Source organism: Sminthopsis crassicaudata, chromosome 1 (genome assembly GCF_048593235.1).
Source record: "Sminthopsis crassicaudata isolate SCR6 chromosome 1, ASM4859323v1, whole genome shotgun sequence".
NCBI classification, from domain to species: domain Eukaryota; kingdom Metazoa; phylum Chordata; class Mammalia; order Dasyuromorphia; family Dasyuridae; genus Sminthopsis; species Sminthopsis crassicaudata.
In genome coordinates, this window is record NC_133617.1 from 517,112,627 (window position 1) to 517,129,335 (window position 16,709).

At 33.9% G+C, this 16,709-nt stretch overlaps 1 protein-coding gene across 3 annotated transcripts in view; it reads right to left on the reverse strand.

Annotated features, from left to right (window-relative positions):
• SLC35D2 (solute carrier family 35 member D2) overlaps positions 1-16,709 on the reverse strand; it is a 56,523-nt gene that overhangs the window by 11,577 nt on the left and 28,237 nt on the right. For all 3 annotated transcript variants that reach the window (XM_074281692.1, XM_074281691.1, XM_074281690.1), the window contains 4 exons: positions 15,769-15,840; positions 14,792-14,860; positions 11,025-11,127; positions 5,979-6,071 (listed from right to left, as the gene is read on the reverse strand). In XM_074281692.1, the coding sequence (XP_074137793.1) occupies positions 5,979-6,071; positions 11,025-11,127; positions 14,792-14,860; positions 15,769-15,840 (337 nt within the window). The remainder of the gene's footprint in view (positions 1-5,978; positions 6,072-11,024; positions 11,128-14,791; positions 14,861-15,768; positions 15,841-16,709) is intronic.

Below are 16,709 nucleotides of genomic sequence, written 5' to 3' on the forward strand. Positions count from 1 at the left end.
CCCTCAATTCAGGAGGATCAGAGTTCAGATTTGATCTCAGACACTTAACACTTCCTAGCTGTGTAACCCTGAGCAAGTCACTTAACCCCAGCCTCAGGAAAAAGAAAAAAAAAAAAAAGTTTTCTTAAAGGAACATATTGTTGGATTTAAATTTTAATCTGTTACCCATTTCTGTTTTATGAGTAAATTTGCCCCGTTCATTTTCTTAGCTACAATTACCTGTTGGATATTTTCTTCCTTCTTATTTTTCTTCACTATCCTTCTCACTCTATTTACTCATCTCTCTTCATGCCTCTCCTTTATTTCTACCCACTACCTTGCCCTCCTATTCCATAACCTCTTCTTCCCCAATCATCTTTGGAAACAGACCTAGTAGTGGTATTGCTAAGTTAAAGGCAATAGGCAGTTTAATAATTCTTTGGCCATAATTCCAGATTGCTCTCCAAAATAGATCAGTTCACAATTCCACCAACAATGAATTAGCATCTCAATTTTTCCACATCCCCTTCAACATTTGTCATTTTCCCCTTCAATGATTTTAATCTGGTGTCATTTGTCTCTCTCCTCTTTCTTTCCTTTCTCTGGGTTTTCTCAACAATTCTGATACACTCAGTTCCTAACAGCTGGAGTCATAGAAAAATTTCTCAGATGAAAAGGGGTCATAGATAGAAAAAATTTAAGAAGCCCTGATTTAGACTGTTGCAGTCTCCATACCTCAAATATTTCCCCTCTCCAATCACTCACATCTGCCAAATTTATTTTCCTAAATGAAGATCTGATAATTTAATTTATTCATCAAACGTCTATGATCAAACATAAAGTCATCTACTTAGCTTTTAAAAGTCCTTCTCAACCTAGCTACCATCTACATTTACAAATTTGTCATTCATTATTTCTTTTCCTAGCCTAACTGGCCATCTTGTTATTCCTTGTTGTTATTATGTTGTTAGACCACATTCAGTTTCCCATCTCTGAATCTTTCTGCCAGCTATACCAAAGACCAAGAATTCATTCTCCCATCTTCTCTCTTAGAATTCATTATTTCCTATGACAAAATAACATCTTTAAATTTTTTTCTTAATTCCATCAGCTCTTAGGGTTCTTTCCATATACATTAAAAACTATCTTGCATTTATTATAAATATACATATTTAAATAGATGGTATATCCCCCAACAAAATATAAATCCTTGGAGGACATGAATTGTTTTATTTTTTTCTTTGAAATCCTATAGTTTAGCACAATGCCTGGAACATAAGAAATATTTAACAAATATTTCTTTTTATAGGACACAGCAGCAATGGTGTGAAAGGTCAGAAATTAGAAGGCATGAAAGATCATACTTGGGTCTGAGACAAGTGAGATATAGTAAGAACTCCTCATTTAGCTAGGTGACACAAAGGATAGAATGCTGGAATTGGAATCTGGAAGATCTAACTCAAATCCAGGTTCAGACATTTATTAGCTACATGACCCTAGGCAAATGATATGACCTGTCTGCCTTTAAGTTTCCTCAACTGTAAAGTTGAAAGAACAGTATATACCTTACAAAGGTTTTGTGATGATCAAAGTAAATATTTGTAAAGCACCTACCACATCTTCTGAGCCATGGAAGCCATATAAATGTTTAACTTCTATCTCAATCCCCTACAATTAGCTCATTCCAACCCATGGTTCTTAAGCTTCTATAAGGAATGACTGTTAGAGAGTCAATCACAGAATATAGCAGCAGTGACAAAAAAGTATAAAAACTAATTGGTGCCCTTGGGTTTATCATATTATATGCTTTTGAGTTTTTCAGTCATTTCTGGGTCTTGTGAATCTAACATGTGTAATGTTCTTCTCTAAAGTGTAATGTTCTCTGGGAGCAGGTTTCTTGGGGGGTTTCTGGAGGCAGTCTTCATTTTAGTTCAAAGTAATAACCCCAAATGTAGCCAGAAGTTAAAATCCAGATCCTTTATTTTGTCTTTCCAAGCACTGTCTCCTTCCTTAGGCCCAGTTAGCTTTCTTAGAGGCCTATCTCTCTCCTTGGTTCCCAGAGACTTGCCACTAGTCCTTTGCCTCTGCCAGCTTCAGCCTCTCCTCCTCCAAATGTCTCGCCAGCACAAAGGTAGAAGTTTAAATGAATCTGTCTCCACCTCCGAGAGTGGGCTTATGGGTCTGGTCCTTAGAGCTTCTTGCTTATATGCTGTACACTGAGTATACTCTAATCATTACATCACTAGAAAACCATTATTTGTTGTAGGATTAAATCAATGCTAAACTAGATTTAACCATTGTCTCCTCAATTCCACTTAGTACCTTGTTTCAATTTCTGGCCCATAACATCTCCTTATAGGATCAGATCAATCATTCTGAACCATGCTAAATTAGATAATTATTGTCTCTATCAATTCCACTGTCTTAGTACTTTGTAAGAATCATAACATCTCCCACTTTCTTTTGATTTAGAACATAGGTGGGCATGAACTCCCTGACTTCTCAAGGAGGTGAGAACCCCAAAAAAGAAGGTGATCATGCCTTCCCTGACTGCTCAGGAAGGGATATGAAAACACCAAAGGAAATGGAAAATCAAATCAGATTAGTAGGTTTCTGAAGGGGCTCACTTGAAACAGGTATTTATAAATCCATCAATATGAGAGGTGTTACACATAATTACATAAATTACATAAGCACAAAGAAATATAACACAGGCTAGTAACAAATAACATGAATCAATATGAGGAATTATACATGTCCAAAAGTCCTAGAAATAGTCCAAAAGTAATCTATTGTCCATTAGTTCATGTGCCAGGAATCCAATAACTCCTGCAAGTTTTGAAGTCCTACAATAGTGTCATCAACAATTTTTCAACTAAAGGAATCCAGTGATTCCTGCTGGTTTTCAAGTCCTGCAACAGTCTCATTATCAGCCATGCTCTTTCGGTATCAGATGTTTCTTAGGTCTTCTCCTTTGTTTTGAAGTTTTTCTCCTTTTCTGTCTCTCTCCAGGTGCTCATTGCCACCCATGTGTTTCCTTCTCCATCTATAAGAATACAAGCAAACCCTCTCTCCCAGGTAGTTAACCTATCTAGTCCCTTCTATTTACTACTTTCTAAATCTCTCCACATCACCTGGCAATTTTATTGAAGCTGTTTGCAGTGGAGATTGCCCTGTTGTTTTTAAAAGGCCTGTATTCTCCCCAATTGTAATCCCTTCCTGCTATCTGATTGCTTTTTGGCTGACTGATCATGTAATCCCTTTGTGCCATGTGATTGCTTTTTGGCTGATAGATCACACCAGAGTCCTGAACTTCTAAAGACTTTCTGGGTGTAAACTCAGCTGCCATCATGCTCCATCTATCTTTTGATTGATATCTTGGAGCTGGGCCCTGCCTCTCATGTCCCTGGGTCAATCTACATTCTAAGGCCCAGTGGAAGCCCTTGTGGCATTTTGGACAGAAGGTTTTAGGTCTTCTCTTAGCCTGTCCTCCCACTCTATCTCTGTATCTACACTGAGCTCTTAGATGTCCAACTTTTCCACATTGAAAACATCGATGACTCTCTCTAGAAGTCCCTTGCCAAGAGGGACCCAATCTTCCCATGTTCATCATAGTTTGGGTATAATAAGCACTTGTGCCCATTGTGGCACAATGTCTTATGATCTCCTCTAAAGGAGCATCTCTGTGTAGTCCCCATATAATTCTTCTGCAAACCTCATTGGCATTTTCCATAGCCAAATGTCTGGTCATTATTTCTGTAGCTGCATTTTCTCCAGTGGTTCTTGTGACACCAGTTTGCAGACATCCCACAAAATCCACAAAGGGTTCATTGGGACCTTGCTCTATTTTTGTGAAGGCTTTACTTCCATCTTTCCTTGGAAGGGTACACCAAGCTTTTATAGCAGCAGTAGCGATCTGTTCATAAGCTGTTGTGGGGTAATTAATCTGTTATGGAGTCTCTCCATACTCACTTTCACCAGCTAGTTGGTCAAAAGTGATTTGTACATTAACTCCTGTTTGCCTATTGCATCTGGCTTGAATCCTACATAATTCATGATACTCCGAAAGCCACAACAAATTTTGTCCAGGTCCTAAACATGTCCTTGTTATGGATTTTCAATCACTAGGGATTAGGATTTCATAATACAAATTATCTAGTAACATCTTAACATAAGATGATGTAGCCCCATAAAGAGTGCAACTTTTTTTCCAAATCCTTGATTTTTTCCAAATCAAAAGGAGTGTATCTTCTCCTTTGTTCACCTGAAGAGTTAAGCTCTTCAATCACAGGGTATACATTAATTTTAAAATCAGATATATCCTGTCCTTTATTTTTTGCCTTAACAAATGCTTTTTGTAATCTTGTCATAGGCTGCTTCATAGGAGAAGCTGACTGTCACTGCTCCTTCCCCTCCTTCTTCTTCCTCCACCCATGAAGGGTTAATTGAGGGAGGTAGGTCAGGGGATGGGAAATGCTCCTGCTATGAAGTGCCACACTCAGAATTGTACTTAACTACATTCTTATCTGATTCTTCATCCTTTTCACCTAGTTTATTTAGATCTTCCCCCTTTTGCTCTTTTGTCTTTTTCCTTATTCTATAATTTATATGATTTCCTAAAGCCAGTTGTATTAAATTGTATCTATTAAGTGTTCTTTGGAAATTGAGTCAGGTCCATTATCATTATAGAATTGACATAGTTGCTCTCCTATTAATTTCCATTCCTCTAGATCCAATTCTTTTTCCATAGAGAACCAAGGAGAAATGTTCAGTTTCTAAAAGTTCAGTGATCTGCTCCCAAATTATAATGATATCATTATAGAATTGACATAGTTGCTCTCCTACTAATTAACTTCTTTTTTATTATTAATTATAGCTTTTTATTGACAGAACATATGCACGGGTAATTTTTCAACATTGTCCCTTGCACTCACTTCTGTTCCAACTTTTTCCCTTCCCTCCTTCCACCCCCTCCCCTAGATGGCAGGCAGTCTGATACATGTTAAACATGTTAAAGTATATCTTAAATACAATATATGTGTACAGATCCATATAGTTCTCTTGTTGCACAAGAAAAATTGGGTTCAGAAGGTAAAAATAATCTGGGAAGAAAAATTAAAAGCAAGTAGTCCATATTAATTTCCCAGTGTTCCTTCTCTGGGTGTAGCTGATTCTGTCCATCATTGATCAATTGGAACTGAATTAGATCTTCTCATTGTCAAAGATATCCACTTCTATCAGAATATATCCTCATATAGTATTATTGTTGAAATATATAATGATCTCCTGGTTCTGCTCATTTCATTTAGCATCAGTTCATGTAAGTCTCTCCAAGCCTCTCTGCATTCATCCTGCTGGTCATTTCTTATACAACAATAATATTCCACAATATTCATATACCACAATTTATTCAGCCATTCTCCAACTGATGGGCATCCACTCAGTTTCCAGTTTCTAGCCACTACAAAAAGGGCTGTCACAAACTTTTTGGCACATATAGGTCTCTTTCCCTTCTTTAATATCTCTTTGGGATATAAGCCTAGTAGTAGCACTGCTGGATCAAAGGGTATGCAGAGTTTGATAACTTTTTGAGCATAGTTTAGTGCTCTCCCAGAATGGTTGGATCTGTTCACAGTTTCACCAACAATGTTATCAGTGTGTCTACATTCCCAGCAACATTCATCATTATCTTTTCCTGTCATCTTAGCCAATATGACAGGTATGTAGTGATATATCAGAGTTGTCTTAATTTGTATTTCTCTCATCAATAGTGATTTGGAACACTCTTTCATATATTTAGAAATAGTTTCAATTTTATCATCTGAAAATTGTCTGTTCATATCCGTTGACCATTTATCAATTGGAGAATGGCTTGATTTCTTACAAATTAGAGTCAGTTCTCTATATATTTTGGAAATAAGGCTTTTATCAGAACCTTTGACTGTAAAAATGTTTTCCCAGTTGATGCTATAACTTTTAATCAATAACAGTCTGCTTACCTGTTGAAGGTCTCCAGTGAAAATACTAATAATAAATGTTGGAATGATCATAAAACAGGCATTGTAGAAAAGCACTCCGTATTTTCCTAGCTCCTATGAACAACAAAAAACACCTGTTCAATTCTAGAAGTATCCTACTACAAGACTCTCCCGAATTATTATTTATAAGTTGTTTATTCAAAGATATAATATACATTCTCTTCATAATACTGTTTTCCTTCTATAATTTAAAGGTCTGATATTTCTGTCATAACATGACATTTTAAGCATATTATAATTTCAAAATAAACATGCTTTAAAACCTCAAAATAAACATTATTTTAAATATAATTTCAAAATAAAAATCTTATTCAAGATACCACAGGAAAAGATTGTTGGGATATAAAGAAGAAGAAAAAGACCTCTTATTTAGTGAAGTGGAGAAAATTGTTTAGATGATTTGGAAAGGCTGAGATTAATGAAGAATGTGAGGTACTGAATTTGGAAGATATAACTTGGAAAAAATGGAGAAAATTTTAAAAACAATCCCCAAGTTCAGGTACTGGTCCAGGTTCTATTTTGGTGTTCTATGAAAGGGTGAAAGAAAAAGAAGGAGAAGACAGGTGATGAAAGAAGGCAAATAAGAAGAAATTAGTGGAATATTTGAAGGGTTAGGCAAGTTAATAGAGTCAATTGGAGAGTAGAGCCAGCTCGTGCAAAGGAGATAAATACAAAACAAAACAGAAGGTGGTGGTAACTATAAAGTTGTCCCAACTGAAAAAAGGAAATTAAGTAAATTGTCAAGTTATTAAAAGGTTTAACTGATTGTTAAACAACAACAATAATAGTCTGTTTAAGATGTACATGTTCAGAAATAATTTTTAAAGACTGAGAATCTTAACAAATATGAATGAAGTGGTGCAGTCGTTAAGAAGGATGTAGCAATAACCCTAAGACTATCTGGTCTTGGGAATAATGTAATTAGAAATGATATATTTCTTCCCCTAGGCTCTATATATGACCAGGATTCTAAGGCCACAGCATTGCTATCTGTCAGATAACAGCCTGTTGGTCAGGGATAACAGAGATCCTGAAACTAGTGAGTAATAATAACGAGACGCTTAAAGTTGACACACTCACAGAACAAAATTGGGTGTCTGCAGTTAACATAGTGACATTTCAGAACTAAAAACATACCTCTAAAAAGTTTCCTGTGAGTTCTGCACAGAGAATTATGGGTATTGTACCTGCACACAAATTTAGAACCAGACCACTCCTCAACTCCACTTCTAAGCCATAAAATTAACATATGAGTGACATGAAGCACCTAGCCTCTCTAACTTTTCCATATAAATTTATCTACTTGCCCCTAGTTCTTTGCTAACTTCCTTCGGAACTTAGCCTGTTTTAATTGACATTACAAATATAATAAATTTTACCTCTTGACTTGGAGATTGGTTTGAGCTTGCAAATTCTTTTGAGGTACTGTGACACTTGTCTGGAACTCCAACCTTTTTGGGGTTCCCATGAACCCCAACATGAAGAGTAGGGGTATTGTATAATAATCTGCACTGAGTTTGTTCTGTTTGTATTTTTGCCATAATCAGTTGCATGTTATCAGTATTCTGCAGATTGATCTCCTTTCTGGAGAAGAAGGAATGCTTCTTCACAGTCAAAACTTAAAGTCTTTAGGAAAAATGAAACATTTTTAAAGGGAAGAGACCAAGTCTGGGGAAGGAGGAGAGTAATGTAAATCTGAGATAGAAGAGGAAGACTATATATGATAACATGACACAATAGAGTAAAAATTTGAAGAGTAAAGGACCCCTGCATTTACAGAAAGTGGAAAGGATGGAGAAAGGACAGAAAGTATAATTGCCCTTATCCAGTGAGAACTCAAAACAGATCTGAGGCTCTTCTTGAAGAAAAAAGGACAGGATATCTTCTCAGAAAGAAGAAACCAACTGCTGCTCCCCCAAAGTATGGTATAGTAGAACCACAGATTTATAACCTAATAACAACAATAGGAATGTTTATTTTCTTCTCAGAGCATCAATCTTAAACATAACAAAGAATCTCCCAAGATTGGTCATCTATTTAGATAACTACTCATTTATGATAGCTCACAAGGACAAGAATGATTCTGTATGCTAAATAGAACTTTTTCTAAAAATTATTGCTTAAGGAGCAGCTGGGTGGCACAGTGAATAGAGCACCAGCCCAGAAGTCAGGAGGACCTGAGTTCATTTCTTATCTCAGACATTTAACACTTCCTAGCTGTGTGACCCTGGGCAAATCACCTAACCCCAATTGCCTCAGCCAAATATGTATATGCATATATACATATATATGTATACGTGTAGATATAGATATAGATATATACATACACACACACACACACACACATATATATATATATATATATATATATATATATATATATATATATATATATATATATATATATTGCTAGAGATTACAAAGTCTTAGGAAAGAATAAAGGCTATCAAGGTGCAGAACAGCAAAAAAATTTTTGATTCACAATAATGATAATTTCTTCACTGAAAAGAAAGAGGCGCCAACAAGAAGAAGTTCTATTCTGGATATGATTTCCCACTTATAAGGAGAAAAGTGATTGGAAAATGGTGGATATGAGGGAAACTTTGAAGAGAAATGACTACTCCCTCCTTTAGTTTGAAATAAGGGAGAGGAAATCAAGGCACTATTTGACATGCACTCTAGATTTTGGGAAAACAGATTTCAAAAGTTCCCAAGGAAGAATAAATAAAGTTTTGTAACTACTCTCCATGGAGGAAATATTAAATGATCCCCTGCAATACTATGAGCCTTAGGTTTCATTTTCCTGTTTACAACTGGAGGCCTTATAGGAATTGTTCTTGCTAACTCATCCCTAGATATTGTCCTTCACGATACATATTTTGTAATAGCCCATTTTCATTATAGATGGAACTAAAGTATGCTAAAAGTCTAGAGGGGAAATCAGACTGAGAGGAATGAGAGATTCTTAAAAATGAAATTCTGGGTTCAGCTAGGTTATACAGTGGATAGAGCACTAGCCCTGAAGTCAGGAATACCTGAGTTCAAATCTAGCCCTCAGACACTTAATACTTCCCAGCTGTGTGACCCTGAGCAAGTCACTTAACTCCAGTTGCTTCACCAAAAAAAAACAAACAAACAAAACAAAACAAAAAGAATGAAACTCTGAAGACAAAAAGAAACAATTCCAGTAAGAGAAAATGGAATCTTCTGAGGAGAAAAATCATTGTAGAAGCAAGGGTAATTAACTAACAGTTTAAATTTTTAAAAAGAAAGGTACAGAAGATGGAAGCAAGGCCAGAAATGGATATGATAACATGGCACAATAGAGTAAAAATTGCATTAGGAGTTCTAAAGCTCAATATGAGAAGAGAAGAGAGATATTCAAGGGAGACAACAAAAAATGTTTAGGTTTTTTTTTTTTTTAATTCAGTCTCTGAGGTATTCCCCCAGACTTTTACTCAAACTACAACCTCAGATTCTAGGGGTAACTTCTACTACTAGTAGTAGTAGAATAGTATTACTACAATAATAGCTCTCATGACTCCATCAACAAGCTACCTATTAAAAGTCACCTAATAGTCACAATTTCCCCTTATCAAAAAATTTACTCTAATGGCACAGCAATAACAGTTAGTTCAAAACATCCTTCCCCCCCAAAAAAATTCCTGGAGATATACACTCTTACAAATACACAGGTCTGTGGTGGTGAGACGAGAAATAAATACAAATGAAGTAAAATGGGTAGTGAGGCACACTGTAAAGAAAACATGTGGCCAATGCAATTTACAACTCTAAAACTTTAGCCCTTTAATGTCTTTACTATCTCCAGACAGTAACAAATTCGCTGTAAGAAAAAGCATGGGTAATGGACAAGTATATTGCTATTAGAACCTAACTCCCAGGATTGTTATAAGAATCAAATAAAATAATGTTTGTAAAAGACTTAGCAAAATACCTGGCACAATAAAAGGAAATATATAAATACTTATTCCCTTCACCTTTCCCCAGTTTCTGTTAGGTTGTAAAACTATCAACCAGTGAGCTTGACTTTAATTCTAAGGGATATTATAGCACAGTTTTGTAATTTTCTGATCACATTTCAAAGCTATTTTCTAGATACTATGCTGTATGAAATGATGAGTAAGTTGATTTTTAGAAAAATATAGAAAGACTTGCATGAAATAGAAAAGAATGAAATTAACAGAACTAAGTTATATACAGTAACATCAATATTGTTTGAAAAATAACTATGAATGACTAAGTTATTCTGAGCATTATAAATACTCAAATAAACTACCAAGTTTTATATATATATATATGTCAACATAGACACAGATATATATCAGTGTCAACAGATGGCCTTCTCCAGGATGGAGTAAGAAGGGAGGGAAAGAAATAGTTCAAAACTTAAGATGCAGAAAAAAATTTATAAAGGATTATTAGACTCCATAAAATAAAACATATACATATATGTGTGTATATGCGTTACATATGTGTATATATAAGCCTGGATAATATATTTCAATAAGTCTTTAATAAAAATAAAGAATTGTTTTCTAGAGTGGATGAAACACTCACAGTATGCCTATTTCTCCATAGTCCCTCCAACATTTGTCATTTTTTTCTTTATTGTCATCTTTTCCTATAATCACACAGCTAATCTTAAATGAGATTGTATTCCAAGTTCCCTGATTTCCAGTTCAATACTTTATACTAAGAGACACTGCAATATCTCTCATTAATCACAATTTTTAAAGTGCCCTCAAGGAATTAAAACCTAGCTGGGGAGGTAAGCCATATGTACAAATATAAAATGAAATACAATTAATTGTGTGATATGAACATAATGCTATGACTATAAATGGAAAATCTATAATGCAAATAGTAATGACATCATCATAATAAGTATAATATTCAAGCCTTCAAATATCACCTCCTTTATTTATATAATTTCAGCCACTAGATTATAATGCATAATATTTATGTGAATTAAGATCAAATTATTACCTTTGGATCCATTTTCTGCTTGGTGTAAACTCCATTTGCTGCTGTGAAGATATCATTAAGGAATACAAAAATGTAGCCTTCCAAATTAAAACTTAGATCAGAGCTGGCAGAAGAATAAAAAAGTTACCATTATTTTTAAAACCTTAAACGATTGCCTAAAAACCTCTTTTAAATTGTTTTCTTCTAATGGCCGGCAATCAATATTTCCTATTTTTCTTTGTTTTAGTGTACAGTATCTTACTAACATCCTTTTGTTTTATCTCTAACTAGAAAATCAAATCAAAAAATTAAACTCACATAGATTAAATAGAAGACTCAAAAACAGATTAAAGAAAATTAGCTATCTTTACTGAAATGCTTACCTATAATTGAGTGATTAAAAGAATTTCAAATGGGAGTGAATTGTCCAATTATATAAAAATTTTACATAATATCATAAGCAAAGTCACACTTGAGTTGCTAGGAACTAGAAAGTTTTGTTTCCTTCTCAATTCACTGTGAAAACTAGATGACAACTTGGGGAAAGAAACGACCACATTTAAGATTCTATGAATACTAAAAGTATTGGTCATCCCACCACTTAATACTAAAGAAGACATATATTAAGCATATGATCAGTCTGTAAAACAAGCCTCTCATTCTACTCTCTTTCAAAGGCATTAAATGTGTATACTTTTTTTTCATTCTTAAGGTGTCCTTTAAGATCCATTTTAGCCAGATTTCAGCTTTGTAAAACTATACATTGTAATGACTATGAATAATGTGGCTTGTTCTGGTATGAAATCTCCAAGTAATGATAGCAAAAATTCGTAGAATTACATACCAAAAAAATTTAATAAAATGACAAGCACTTCATAGAAAATTGTGCAAAGTTAGAGCTACAAGATACTTTAAATATTGTTTAGTCTAATTCTCTCAGTTTCTATCCAAGGAAACTGAAATCCAGATAAATTTATTGACTTGACCAAGACACTGTTATTTTGAGAGAGAAGAGAGAGGGAAATGGATTATTTTCATTGTACATATTATATGAGAAAGGTTTCTACCATGACATAATTCAATATATTAAGTACTAAGTTGTCATACCTGGAAAGGAAAAAAAAAAAGCATGAATCTGCTTCAGTATGTGAGCAAGCATGAGACTTCTCTGTGACCCCCTTTGAGGTTTTCTTGGCAAAGATATTGGAATAATTTGCCATTTCCTTCTCGAGTCCATTTTACAGATGAGGAAACTGAATTGTGATTTGCCCAGTTTTATAGAGCTAGTAAGTCTCTGAGGCCAGATTTGAATTCATGAAGATGAGTCTTTCTGACTCCAAATCTGGCAGTCTATTAGCTGTCCTGAGTATGACTATTTTGTGAAAATTAAAGAATGTGAGAGCTAGAAAAGACTATATATTTTTAATCCTAAAATTGTGGGAATCAAGACCCAGAGAGGTTATTTTATTTGTCTATGTCCACATAGACATTTTTACTATGCACTCTTTGAAAACTGTACTCTGTTGAGAGTACTATTCACTCAAACTGGCAGTTAAATCTCTAGTTTCCTTCAAAACTCTGGTCATATGTTACCTCTTACATGAGGCCTTTCCTGAACCTCTCAGTTGCTCATATCTCTACTAAAATTCTTTCACATTTCAGTTTATATCTTTGTATATAATTTCAGATGTAGAGATCATTTCCACTTATAGAAAAGCAAATTCTCGGGCAGGGACAGTTTCTTTTTTTCCTTTGTATCTCTGATACGTGGTACATTTTCTAGTGCATAGGGATTAGGGGCTGGACCTGTGATTTCATTGACATATAGAACTGTGGGATGAAGAAATATGTTAGCGATTAAATTTGACAATTTCTCAGAAATTTACATTTTAGGGAGTCCGTTGGAGAGCTAAAAAAATGAAATTATAGGGTCATGTAGCCAGTATTTGTCAGAGGTAGTACTTGAATCCAGACCTTCCTAGTTCCAAACATAGCTCTTTAGTCATTACACCACAGAGACTTGCCTGGCAAACAGTAATCAATTAATAAATAATTGTTGTTGGATTTGGCTAGTTAAAATGAATAGACAAGATTCTTTTTGTAACAATAATTGTGATTTGAATTATCAGTATTAGATTTTTTCCTAAGCATATGATGTTCTTCAAAATTTTCATTCATACCTTTCTCATGTCTCTCTCCATTTTATTTCACTCTCCATTCAGTAGCTATTATCTGAAAAAGGCTTCTAGCATGACATAATTCAATATACTAAATACTAAATTGTCATACCTGGAAAGGAAAAAAACACTGAATCTACTTTAATATATGAACAAGCATGAGACTTCTTCATGATCCCATTTGAAGTTTTCTTGGCAAACTCTATTTACACTCAATAAACTTCAGTGGCTTCCTATCACATTAGGATTAAATAGAATTTCCTTTGTTTGGCATTCAAAATCTTTCATAATCTGGCCCTGACTTTCATCTTTCCAGGTCATACATTTTCCACCACCTCTCACATAACATGCAATAGACTCTTTATAAATGTTTACTGACTGACTTAATGAAGGAATATCAGATTCCTTCCTCATGAAGTGACATGGAATTAAAAAATATTTATAAAACCTTGAGTTCTATTTAAATCTCCCATAGTTCTAAAATGAAAGTCTTTCAAGTAAAATTGCCAAGATATTCTCATATAGAAATCAATAATTTATTCTATTTATAAAGAAAAGTCATTAAATACCCTAAAACAGGAGTTCTTAAGCTTTTTTGTGCCATGAACTGCCTGAGAAAGTTGGTGAAGACCATGGATTCCTTCTCAAAATAATGCTTTTCAATGCATAAATAAAATAAATAAGATTCTAAAGAAAACCAATTGTAATGAAACACAGTTAACAAAAAAAATCAAAAAACAAGTTCATGGTTCCCAAATTAAGAATCTTGAACCTATAATGTCCCACAGATAACATTTACTCATTTACAGAAAAAACTGATATACTTAACTGCTTATTTATCTGGAAAGATAAATTAAATGTAAAATATGTTTGATAATTAGGACAATGAAGCTTCAAAAAACTTCATAGGATCACAAATTTAAAGTTGTAAACAACCTTAGAGGTCATCTACCCAATCTCCTCAATTTTGGAGTGACAAAACTGAGGCTTAGGGAAGTTAAATGATTTGAACAAAGTTACCAAGATAGTAATAATCAGAATTTGAACCCAAGTGCCCTAGAATCAAATTTATTTGTTTTCTCATGTTTTACTATTGGTGTACTTTTAGCTCTTTCTCAGTTCAGCTCTGGCTTTTGTAGATACCTATTTAGCTGAAGTATATATTATAAATTGTTTTCCCTTAGGTAAATATAAGATGTCCTATTTTTCCATGCCCAGGAAAGTGTTACTAAATTGTAGAAGCTAGTTTTTCCTATATGATGCATATAAGCAACAACCTGCTTTTTTCTCTTGCTCCAGCAACCACAAGCTCTAATTTTTGTATTAAGGAAAATATTGATCTTAGTAAGTGTCCTAATACAGATTACCCTCATTTGAAACTTCTGTTCCTCTTTACATGAGCAGAATAATATTTATGGTCTACAGAAACACACTCAGAAGCTTTGTAGCAGCTAATTCTCAAATAATCAGCTACTCCAAAATATCTCAACAATCTTATTAGTCAAACATAAAAGCTCTTTATAGACAACCAGACATGCATCTGAATTTAAGATTGTCCCTCAATGTCAAAGGAAAGAAATAATATTACTGAATGAGAATTGAAAGTCTTACCCAGCAGCTATAAAAGCCCCAAGAATAATGGCAAAGACACTAACTATGATGTTCAATGAGTACTGTTTTCTGTAAAATAAAAGAAAAAGAATATGGATCACTTTTGGGAGATCAATAAAATATCTAAGAAGAAAATGTCAAACATAGAAAGCTAGATGATTGATGATTCCCACCAGACCAAACAAACCTATCTTCCACCATATACAGCCTTTTGATTGCCAAGGAATATATCTTCATTCATTCTGTATAGATATTGTAATAGAGATTAATACTGATGGGTCTAGGTGGTACATGTCTTATGTAAATGTCCAAAAGGAATGAATGGTAGAAATTTTTTAATGACCAACATTTGGAGTGTGCTCCAAAGTAACTGACACAGACAAAAATAATTTACACAGCCAAAAGCAAGAAATATATGTTGGTGCTATTTAACTATAATATTATAAACTTTATTATAATTATTTTAGCCTTACTTTGAGATGAATGTAGCATGAACCCCCTGCTACTGTGGAATTAATATGTATTTTAATAGATTGAGAAAACTGACTCACTGAATTCTGCCCTATATGCAGGTTATTCTTGAAGTCTTGGTTTTTGTGAATAAATTAATTTCTCCCTCAATAACAAGTTATGTATTGAGGGAATTGTACTGATTTCTACTTAATAAGTAATAATAATAATAATAATAATAGCATCACCCTATCCTCTTTGACATATGGCGGGATTATGGGTTTAAAATATTTGTCATTTGTGATTACCATATTGTTTGGTTGTGATGACTGGTTTTTTAAAAAATGTTTGTTATTGTTGTTGTTACAATAGATGTCTTGTCAGGTAGAGAGAGGGAGGAGTATATTCATAAACAAAATCAAAAGATATCAATAAATCAAGTTTACATACATATACATAAACACATATATATGTATATGTCTTTATGGAGTTCAAGGAAAAGGAGAAAGAAATAATATAAAAATCACCTGAGTATGATAACTTCCAAGAACAATGTAAGTGGAATGGTAAACTTCCTGAGAACTGTAAACATGGGCAAGCTGTGAAAGATCCAAGTATATCATTAGATGCAAAGCATTTGTATTTGTTTTAGATCTAAGTTCACTAATCACAGTAAATCAATGTATGAAATGCAAGAGATTAGCAACTTTAATTTTTAATCTTATCCTTAATATTTATATCAAGCTCTCATCTTATTTGGATCTGATAACAATAGTTGAAGAGAGATTCTTAAGCAACAATTCAATGTAACAGGAATTAATCTCTCAGAACCTTAGGATCAAGGTTAAATTTCTCTTAAAATGAATAGAAAAGGTTGATGACCTGATCAGAATATGCCAAATTACTAAAAGAAACACTTACCAGTTTTTCTTGAACAGGAGTGAATGTGAATTATGAAAAGCATTAGAATTAGTATTTTGTTTACAATGATCATAGAGACTGTAAGTTCTTAATGAAAATTAACTCAATTCCATTTCAGTTTGTCAAGCATCTTAGCATTTAAAATGTGCAAAGTATTTTGTGTGCCCTTTTATTTTATGAAAGCAAAGAGGCAGGGAGCTTCTGATTACCAAATAGGTGAAAAATAATTTTTAAACATTCTCTTTTAAAAGTCAGTGGTTTACATTTCACACATCTCAGATCAGCTAAGATGACAGGAAAAGATAATGATAAATGTTGGAAGGTATATGAGAAAGCTGGGACACTAATGCATTGTTGGTGGAGTTGTGAAATGATGCAACCATTCTGGAGAGCAATTTAGAACTATGCCCAAAGGGCTGTCAAACTGTGCATAACCTTTGATTTAACAGTGCCACTACTGGATCTATATCCCCAAAAATCATAAAAGAGGAGAAAGGACCCATACCTGCTTTAAAATATTTGTAGCAGCTCTTTTTGTAAAGGCAAA